The sequence below is a fragment of the Mobula birostris genome, chromosome 26, assembly GCF_030028105.1.
Source record: "Mobula birostris isolate sMobBir1 chromosome 26, sMobBir1.hap1, whole genome shotgun sequence".
In the NCBI taxonomy this organism is placed as follows: Eukaryota; Metazoa; Chordata; class Chondrichthyes; order Myliobatiformes; family Myliobatidae; genus Mobula; species Mobula birostris.
This window is the reverse complement of record NC_092395.1, coordinates 47,390,238-47,400,670: the sequence shown is the minus strand read 5'-3', so window position 1 is coordinate 47,400,670 and position 10,433 is coordinate 47,390,238. Positions and strand designations below refer to the sequence as shown.

At 43.2% G+C, this 10,433-nt stretch overlaps 1 protein-coding gene across 2 annotated transcripts; it reads right to left on the bottom strand.

Annotated features, from left to right (window-relative positions):
* Positions 1 to 6,873: 6,873 nt before the first annotated feature.
* LOC140188281 (sin3 histone deacetylase corepressor complex component SDS3-like) lies at positions 6,874 to 8,769 on the bottom strand. Of its 2 annotated transcripts, none has more exons than XM_072244381.1 (2): positions 8,096 to 8,769; positions 6,874 to 7,165 (listed from the first exon to the last, which is right to left on the bottom strand). In XM_072244381.1, exons 1-2 carry the CDS (start codon positions 8,767 to 8,769, stop codon positions 6,874 to 6,876), a joined length of 966 nt encoding a protein of 321 aa, XP_072100482.1. The 2 variants fall into 2 exon arrangements, with proteins under 2 accessions (XP_072100482.1, XP_072100483.1); XM_072244382.1 differs by having other exon boundaries at positions 6,874 to 7,168; positions 8,129 to 8,769.
* Positions 8,770 to 10,433: the final 1,664 nt, after the last annotated feature.

The window sequence follows — 10,433 nt, the reverse complement described above, 5'->3', positions numbered from 1 at the left end:
ACTCAAACCGGCTGCTCCTCTGAGTCTGAAAATCGAGGCCTGATGGCCGAGGCCATGTGTCTGTTGACCCCTTTGGGGAAGCCAGAAGCCTGATGTCTGAGAGTCCATCAGAGGGCTGGAGGCCCAGAGGCATCCTGTCCTGATGTTGCAGGCCTGCCTCTATGTGGGAGGAAAGGGGTTTGTTTTGCTGAACATTATGGCCATGCTATGTTGGGATTGGAATGTGTGGTGACACTTATGGGCTGCCCCCAGCACATCTTTAGTCACTGTATGTGATAAATAAATATACTTTGTCTAAATCTATGCCTCTATCCCTCTATACCTCTCCTATCCAAGTATCTGACCAAATGTGTTTTAAATGTTGTAATTGTATCTGCCTCCACCACTTCCTCTGGCAACTTGTTTCAAAAACCATCATTCTCTGTGTGGAGAAAAAACCCAAATCTTCTTAAATTTCTCCCCCCTCACCTTAAACCTGTGCACTCTGCTTTCTGGCTGTCAAGGTGTTTCAAGGCTTCCATTCAGACACTTTGAAATCAGACTGCATGTTAAATTGTTCCCTCTGTTAGGTCACATGTTTGAACATAGTGCATTGTCCAGACACTGGAGATATTTGTTCCTGTTTCTGGGCTTAACCATGGGAATGATGTTGTGCAATGTGAAACAAGAAAAGCCTGTCATTGCCATTGTCAGATTCTTTGGGAAAATATTCTTGTTGACTGCCTTCACAGGATGAAGACTGGTAATTATGGATATTCTAGAATATGACAGAATACTGGTGCAGCTCTCCAATATTCACACCTTATGACAAGTGTCTAATTCTAGAACCCACAGCTTGGTTACAGTTTATGTGAATGGATGGGAATATATTGGAGATCCCTGAAACTACTTGATATTTCTGTAAATAATGTCACACTAGTCACTTGAAACTTCCTATTTAAATGATTCATTGCAAGAATATAGCCTTCTTGCAGTGTGGCTATATTTGATCTCAAACCATCCATTTTCTTAAACCACAATGTACTCCTGTGCAGTGCTGGTGGACTGCTGCACTGTCAGAGGTCAGGCATTGTGGCAGAGATGTTCAATCAAAGCCGTTCATTGGATTTAAAAGATCAGCAACACTAGTTGGTCACAATCTGTATTTATCCTCAGATGATGAAGCAGATTATCATTTATTTCATTGCTTATTATAGCCTTGCTGTCAACAAATTAGCTGCAGTGAAAAGAGAAGCAGCCGACGCTGGAAATCAGAAATAAAAAACTGAAAAGTGCTGGAATGTCTCTACAGGTCAGGCAGCAGCTGTAGAGAGAGAAACTGAGTTAATATGTCAGGTTTGAGACCCTCATCAGCAATGGAAAAGAGAGAAAGAAACAAATATATTAACGCAAACACGAGGAATTCTGCAGATGCTGGAAATTCAAGCAACACACATCAAAGTTGCTGGTGAACGCAGCAGGCCAGGCAGCATCTCTAGGAAGAGGTACAGTCGACGTTTCAGGCCGAGACCCTTCGTCAGGACAAGTATATTAATGTTGAGTTGCAGATGTGACTAGGAAGGGATGGATAGGACACAGGAAATATCAGTGATAGAATGAAACCAGCAGATATGAGTTGATGAGGCATTTAAAGCATGGTTATGCTTCTTGGTCTGTGTTGCTAGATGCAGGACTGTAAACAAGCACAACATGCTGGCTGTACTTATTGAGAGAGAGAAAAATTGAGCCAATATCACAGACTGTTGAGTTACAGCAGAAAAGGACTGTTCTGACACGGTCAGACAAAGTAAATTCGGCAAACAGAAGAAAATCTGCAGATGCTGGCAATCCAAGGCAACACACACAAAATGCTGGAGGAACTCAGCAGGTCAGGCAGAATCTATGGAAAAGAGTCAAGGTTTTGGGTCGAGATCCTTCATCAGGACCGGAAAGAAAGAAAGTGGGGGGAGGGGAGGACAAAGGTGGGGGAGAGGAGGAAGAACCAAAAGGTGAAACCAGGAGAGGGGGAGGGGTGAAGTAACGAGCTGGGAAGTTGATTGATGAAAGAGATAATGGGCTGGAGAAGGGGAATCTGATAGAAGATAGAAGACAACAGAAGCAAGGGAAGGAGGAGGAGCACCAGAGGAAGGTGATGGGCAGGTAAGGAGATGAGGTGAGAGAGGGAAACAGGAATGGAGAATGGTGAAGGGCGGGGGGAGGGTCAATTACTAGAAGTTTGAGAAATCGATGTTAATGCCAACAGGTTGAATGCTACCCAGATGGAATATAAGGTGTTGCTCCTCCAACCTGAGTGTAGCCTCACTGCGACAGTAGAGGAAGCCATGGACTGATATATTGGAATAGGAAGTAGAATTGAAACAGGTAGCTACCAGGAAATCCTGCCTTCTTCTGGCGGAGCATGGGTGCTCAGCAAAACGATGTCTCAATCTACGTCAGATTTCACCGATATACAGTAGACTACACCGGGAGCACCAGATACAGTAGATGACCCCAACAGACTCAGAGGTGAAGTGTAGTCTCACCTGGAAGGACTGTTTGGGGCACTGAATGGTAATGAGGGAGGGGTGTAGGGGCTGGTATAGCACTTGTTCTGCTTGCAAGGATAAGTATCAGAGGGAGATCAGTTGGGGGGGGGGTTGGTGGAATGGATAAGGGAGTCACATAGGGAGCAATCCCTGTGGAAAGTTGGGTGGGAGGGAGGGAAAGATATGCTTGGTGGTGGGATCCCATTGGAGATGGTGGAAATCACGGAGAATTTATGTTCTGGACACGGAGGCTGTTGGGGTGGTAGGTGAGGACAAGAGGGAACCTATCCCTGGTGGGGTGGCGGGAGGACGGGGTGGGGGCAGTGTTGATAGTTTCTCTCAAACAAACCGACCATACTGCTCTACCCCCTCAGACCTCAGTATCAATTGGGCTGCGTTTGAATTTAACCAAGATGGTTAATCAGTATAATGAGCACAAAGGTAAATTACAGTTTGTGTACCCACTTGTAATTAACATGAATACAGAAAGCAGTGGCAACAGCTGCCAAAACACCTCAACTTCATATCTACTGTTTCCACTCCTGGCATTTAATCGGTTCTCCACAGAAGAGTTTATTTGGCTGCTCCACACTTTCCATTTCGGGTGACCTGGATGAATGGCTGAGGTCATGGGAACCTTTGCCACAGTAAAATGGGGAGGGTACAGAACGCACCAGCAGAGGCTGTGATTAAAATAAAGACCATGACAACAATAGTTTGAAGATAAGGGAACTGAGCAAGATTATATGCTGCAGAATGCTGTTTACATGGAGGTGAAACACCAGCACAGGCTCATTGGGCAGAACAGAGAGAACTCTGGGCTTGAAAATGTAAACATGCACTGATAATATTTAATAATCAGTTGCAGAATTAAATGACGTAGGAAGTTAGTAAAGAGCCACATACCCAGCATGCTCAGAACCTTATTGGGCCAGATCGACATTTTGTGGGCTATTACACTCAATATCAATTCATATCCCAGAACATCTTTCATTCACCTCTTGATGCTGCACAGTAAATTTTTGAGAGACCTAGTTGGATTTCAAGCAAAAGAGGGCCCCATATCATGGATGAGAGGGGCATGGAGGGCCATGGTCTGGGTGGACAGACTAGATGGGCTGAAGGACCTGTTTCTGTGCTGGAGTGTTCTATGTCTATATTAAGAGAACATGGAAATGGGGCTGCTGTTAAAAGGGGAGTGCAGGAAACATCACTCAGATAGCGAGACCCTGAATAATCAGCATTTTTGAATAACCATGGAGCAGATGATCAGGGCTTTATGGTCATTGGAGTTGAGAATCATAGAGTCGTACAGTAAAGAAACAGGCACTTCCATCCATCATGTCCATACTCACGTTTTTGCCCATCAACAACAATCCCATTTGCCTGCAGTAGGGCAGTATTCAAAGACTCTAGCAAATTTCTACAGATGTAACACGGAGAACATTTGGAGTGGTTGCATCAGTCTTGTATGAAGCCGCCAATGCACAGAATCAAAAGAGGCTGCAGAGGGCTGTAAACCCATCCAGTTCCACCACAGGCATAAACCTCCCCAACACTGAGATTTTCAAAAGGTAGTGCCTTAAGGCGGCAGCATCTGTCATTAAGGACGCTCACCGTACTCATCTCCATCAGGGAGGAGGTACAGGAGCCTGAAGATGCACACTCATTCCTTTAGAAACAGCTTCTTGCTTTCACCCATCAGATTTCTGAATGCTCATGAACCCATAAACACTGCCTCACTTTTCCCCTTTGTGATATTTATTGATTTTATTTCTTACTGTAGTTTAAGAAGTTTTTTATGTCTTGCTACTGTAAAACAATGAATTTTACAACATACATCAGTGATAATGAACCTGATTCCAATTCTATGCCTTTTCAGTTAAGTCTGTAGGCATCTTAAATGCTCTAGTTGTATCTGGTTCCACTACCTCCTCTAATTCTGAGTTCCAGATAGCAACCACTCTCTATGCAGACACTTACCCCTCAGATCCTCTTTAAAACTGTTTCTCCTCACCTTAAACCTAAAGCAGATAGGATGCTATCTTATTTTACTTTGAACTTTACTCCTCAGACAGGAAAAAAGATTAAAGATTATCAGCCTGGAATGATGACAGTTCCCTTACGTGAACAGGTGCTTCTCGATCTGCTGAGTTCCTCCAACAGATTACTGGTTACAGCATGCTGATGAATATCCTCTGCGTTCTCTCCGGTGGAATTACATCCTTCCTAACATGTGGTGAACAGAATTACACGTAAGATCTAACCAGTGTCTTGTGAAGTTGTAACATAAAATTCAAACTTATATATTTAATGCCTGACCTTTGAAGTAAAGCGTACTATATGCCTTCTTTACCATCTGCCTACCTGTTCTACCACTTACAATGAACTGTGGATTTGAGTTCTAAAGTCTATCTGCTCAGCATTCATTTGCACCTTAATAACTACTGTGTATGTCCCACTCCAATTTGACTTCCCAAAATACTACATATCACACTGGCATGAACATTGATTTCTCTAACTTCCGTTAATGCCCCTCCTCCCCTTCTTACCCCATCCCTTATTTATTTATTTATCTATCTATCTATCTCTCTTTCCCTCTCACAATAACTCCTTGCCTGTTCTCCATCTTCCTTTGGTGCTCCCCTCCCCCTTTCTTTCTTCCAAGGCCTTCTGTCCCCCTTCTCCAGCCTTGTATCCCTTTTCCCAATCAACTTCCCAGCTCTTGGCTTCATCCCTCCACCTCCTATCTTCTCCTATCATTTCGGATCTCCCCCTCCCCCTCCCACTTTCAAATCTCTTACTATCTCTTTTTTCCGTTAGTCCTGACGAAGGTTCTCGGCCCAAAACGTTGACTGTACCTCTTCCTAGAGATGCTGCCTGGCCTGCTGCGTTCCACCAGCATTTTGTGTGTGTTGCTTGAATTTCTGGCATCTGCAGATTTCCTCGTGTTTACATCTCACACTTGTCAGGATTAAATTCTATCTGGGAACGCTGTGCCCAACTTTCCATCTCAACTGGTACAAGAAAGGGGAATAAGGGACTGGGGAAACATACTGAAGTTATTTTTATCAAAACTCATGCTGTTAGTCAAACTAACTAATAAAAATATACTGTACCTAAACTAATCAGTGTTAAAACTATAGGGTTTGTGTAATGACCTAATTTGCAGTGTTGTTCTATGATGTTTGGTGTGGTATATCAAGAACATCCATAGATCAGGCTGGATAGATTTTAGGATGGGACAGCAAAACCATTCCAAGTGTGAAAGACACAATGAGTAAAGAGAGATCAGAGAAGAAAGCCAGCTACCCTGAAGGACAGAGAACATCACTTGGTAACAAAGTATGGTGTTGGCCAGTGCTTGGTAATGGGGGATAAAGCTGCAAGTCAGAATTGTACAGCGCAGAAATAGATCCTTCAGCCCAGCTGTCCACAGTGACCAAGATCTCTGTGTGAACTGAAATTTGCCTGTTCTTAAGTCAAATCATCTAAACTTTTCCTGATCGTGTAGCTGTCTAAATATCTTTTAAACATTGTAATTGTGCCTACTTCTAACACTTGTTCTGGCAGCTCATTCCTATCTTTTGTGTGGATAAGTTGCTCCTTATATCACTTTTAAATCTTTCTCCTCTCACCTTAAATCGATATCCTTTAGTCCTGAACCTGGTTAAAAAACTACTGTGCCTTATCTATGCTCTTCATGATTTTATAAACCTCTGTAAGGCCACCTCTCATCCCCCTACACTCCAGGAAAAAATATCCCAGTTGTTGTGTATGTGGCCTGGTTACACAACAATGCTATTAATAAAAACGCTGGAGATGAGAGCTAAGGTTCATGGTTCTTTACTGGCAGAAACCAAACTCGGCACACACGTACATATCAATACGCGCCTAATAGCGCATGCTCAATACGTGCCTAATGGCGCATGCAACGACGTGTTACTAAAACATAAAGTAGTCCCTTATTATACTGTAGGCTATACAGTACACTCCTCCCCTTTTATTTTAATAGTGTATCAACTGGTTTTTTTACTGGGTCACTATGCTAAACAAATATGTTTATCCTTAACATACAAATGCCTACCATTTGTTTACTTAGTAACTTAATAATATCAAATTATAACAAAGTAATGTAATAATATCAAATTATAACAAGCCTTTTTTTAACTTTTGCTCTAAGACCCATTTATAACTCAAGTCTCTGGGGGGTCTTCTCTGCTTGTCCGGGTAACGTCTGTCAATAAACTTGCTTGTTTTAATACAAGTTTCCATATAAAAGTCATGAAAAGTTGACCTCTGAGCATAGGGAGTTAAGAAGATGTGCTCCTCCAACTTGCTAAGCGTTCTAGGCAGCAGATTGTCTCTGTATAATGAAGACTCCTCTGTGAGGTTGTCCTACATATATACACATCTTTGGGCTCTCACTTGTCTTCCTTACCCATATCTCATTTGTTCCAACTGAGCTAATTACACAGCCAATCTCCGTATTCACCTTAGATTCCAAATAGATAGCCTGACCTTTATGATGCCATCCCTTATCGTAATATAATTTTCCATCTTCTATTCGTGCTTCATACCTTCGTGCTGGTGATTCAGCAGGAGTGCTGGGAAGATGCTCAGGAGAAGACGGAGATGCTGTCACTTTTTGTGGAACACATCATTTTGGGAGTTAAAGAAATACATGATAAAATGGAGAACAAGGTTGCATTCTACACTAGTCAACTTGCAAAGAGTTTGAACAGTAATTCTGATGTGAGATCCTGAGGGCTCTTTCGAGCTGTGGTTCAGGTCCTCAGGGACTGTAAAGATAGTGCAGGATATCTGTTCTTCAGGTATGATCTGAAAGAATGTACAATTTGCTTAGGAGAACTCAACAATCCCATCCTGCTTCCATGTAATCATTTTTACTGTTTAAAATGTATAAAACGGTGGCTTGAATCAGGACAACGACTCTGCCCACTGTGCCGTACTTCTCTAGGTGTTGATTATGTACCAGCGGTAACAGAAGAAATAAGTGAAGCTGTAGCAAAATCAGTCATGTTTTGCAAGAGGTGGGATGCATTTTTCGTAGCTTCGGTTTCCATGGTCTGCTTCAAAAATGACTTGCCACCAACAAAGAAGTGGTTGGTGATCGCTGTCTCTGCTAGTTATTCAAAAGTTGGGGCAATCCAATGACTCACAGAAAGATCAGTACTTTACCAGTAATCGATCACCATTTGATGAAGCAGTTGATCGGAATCCTGTTGTTCGTTCCATTGTTCTTAAGCTGCTGTTAAAGTACAGTTTTGCTGGTATTAAGGTTTACCTGCAGTGCTATCTGTCGGACTCAGGAGGGAGAATTCCTTCAGGTGCACATTCAGCACAAGTGTGAAAATACAACGATAGAAACCTCACAGTTTGTTGCCAGAATTCGCCTCTGTTTTGATGCTGTTTTCCAACTTCTTTGTGAAAAACAAGACACATTGGCTGAGGATTCAAAATATGTATGTGCAAAAGAAGCTTTCCTCCAAAGGATTAAGTGCATGATTCTCAGTGGAGGAAATGATTGGTTTGAGATTTACCTTGTGCGAAAGCTGTTCTGTTTGAATGGAGATGCTGGTCTTTTTGGAGATTTAAGCTTATTGAGTGTTCGCAGATCTTCCATTATCTGTTTATCTGTTAACAAGTAAGTTAACTGTGCAGGTGAAGGTTTTCGTCTTTTGTCGGTAATTGGGACAGGATCATTAGGTCTCCTCCTCCGTTTCCTAGTTATTATTGACTTTACCTCCATAGAATCTCCTGTGAGTTCCATTGTTTGCCTTTCATTCTCAATCATCATTTTCTTTTCTTCTAACTCAATCTTTTTATCTTCAAATTCCTTCACTGCTGTTTTCTTCTCTTTAATATAATTCCTTTCCACTTGTTCTGTCTTCAGTTGCAGAAAAAGCTCTGCATTTTGTATTCTTTCCTTGTATTGTTGATCTAGTTTCTTCATCCTCTTCTGATACTCTTGCAAAGTGCCTTCCTGTAACTGCTGTAGCTGTCTTTTGAGAGATGTCAATTTCTCCTGGTACATCTGCTCTTTTAGTTCCAGGTAGTCTTCATCATCCTGTTTATTGGCAATATCTGTCTCACTTTCATCCTCTGTATCTTCGTCCGAGTCGCGGCCACGGATACTGCATTCGTCCTCATCGTCGATGCTGTTTAGCTCCTCCACGTCGTTGTAATAGACGAAAATGGGTGAGAGGAGAGCTGCGGACATCTTCCCCGCCGAGCTGCCCTCCTTTGTTGACACATCTAGTACCTTGATGGTGTGCCAATCCAACTGGATTTTCCTGAGCCATTCACGTCCTAGCAATGGTGGTCTTCCATTTTTCAGTACATAGAGGTTCAGCTGCTGTGTTTTGTCTCCGTGGGTCACTGTCACTTTGATTTTACCTTTGGGACACACTTTCTGTCCTGTGTAAGTCTTTAGTAGAAGCTTAGTTCGTTTCAGAGGTATGTGCGAAAACAGTCATTTGTAGTCGTGTACAGAGATCGCTGTTAAAGCTGAGTCTGTGTCCAACTCCATTTTCAGTCTCACTCCCGCCACTTGTGGAGTGATCCATATTACTCCTCAATCATCTGTCTTTTTCACGCTGTGAAGTTGCCGACAAGACAATTCACTTTCATCGGAGTCATTTTCATCAGAACTGCCTTCTTTCATTTTGTGTACCTTGTTGTATTTTCCTTTCTGAGGTTTCTTGTTTCTCTGTATTTTGCCCTTTTTCTGCTGTTGACTAGCTTTGCATACTCTGCCAGTGTGGCCCTGTTTGCCACAGTTTCTGCATTCTTTGTCTTTAAACCAACAGTCACCAAGGTCACGTGACCTGTTCCCACAATGGTACATTTCTTTTCTTCATTCCTATTCAGTGATGTTTTATTTGTGGTATATTCCAGAGTTTTTTGTTGTATCTCGGAAGCACCCTGTGCCACTGTTTCCGTTGATATTGCAATGTTTAGTGCTTTCTCAAATGTAAGGTCTCTTTCACACAGAAGCTTCTTCTGTGTGGTTTCACAGTGCATTCCACACACCAGCCTGTCCCTCAATGCTTCCGATAGACCAGCTCCAAATTGACAATGTTCTGATAATTTGAGTGTAGCCTCCTGGAAAGCCTCAGGCTCGCTCAGCTCACTTTCGTATAGGGGGAGCAGCCTTCGGCCCCGCCAAACTGGGTAATCAAGTTTGTGTGGATGCCGTGTGGTGTACCCCACACCGTCAACTAACAGACAGCACACAATGTACGATTTACAGATTACACTTTATAGATCTTACTGGAACTATGTAATTAATAGATACAATATAAAAGGAAAGTAAAAGGTGCCAAATTTATCAAAGTTCACTCACAACATGCTGGAGAAACTCAGCAGGTCAGGCAGCATCCGTGGAAATGGTCAGTCAACGTTTCGGGCCGGAACCCTTCGTCAGGACTGAAGAGGGAAGGGGCAGAGGCCCTATAAAGAAGGTGGGGGGAGGGTGGGAAGGAGAAGGCTGGTAGGTTCCAGGTGAAAAACCAATAAGGGGAAAGATAAAGGGGTGGGGGAGGGGAAGCAGGGAGGTGATAGGCCGGAAAGGTGAAGAAGGAATAGGGGAAAGCACAATGGGTAGTAGAAGGAGGCGGAACCATGAGGGAGGTAGTAGGCAGCTGGGGGAGGGGGCAGAGAGAAACTGGGATAGGAGAAGGGAGGGGGAGGGAATTACTGGAACTTGGAGAAATCAATGTTCATACCAAGGGGCTGGAGACTACCTAGACGGTATATTCAACACCGTTGGAGCTCAATTAACGGAGTCTTCTTTCCACCATTCGATCTCCTCTGACCTCCTCAACCAGCTGCCTGGGACCAACCACAGTGGTCGACCAGAGGGCGTCCCACGTCCTTCCTCTT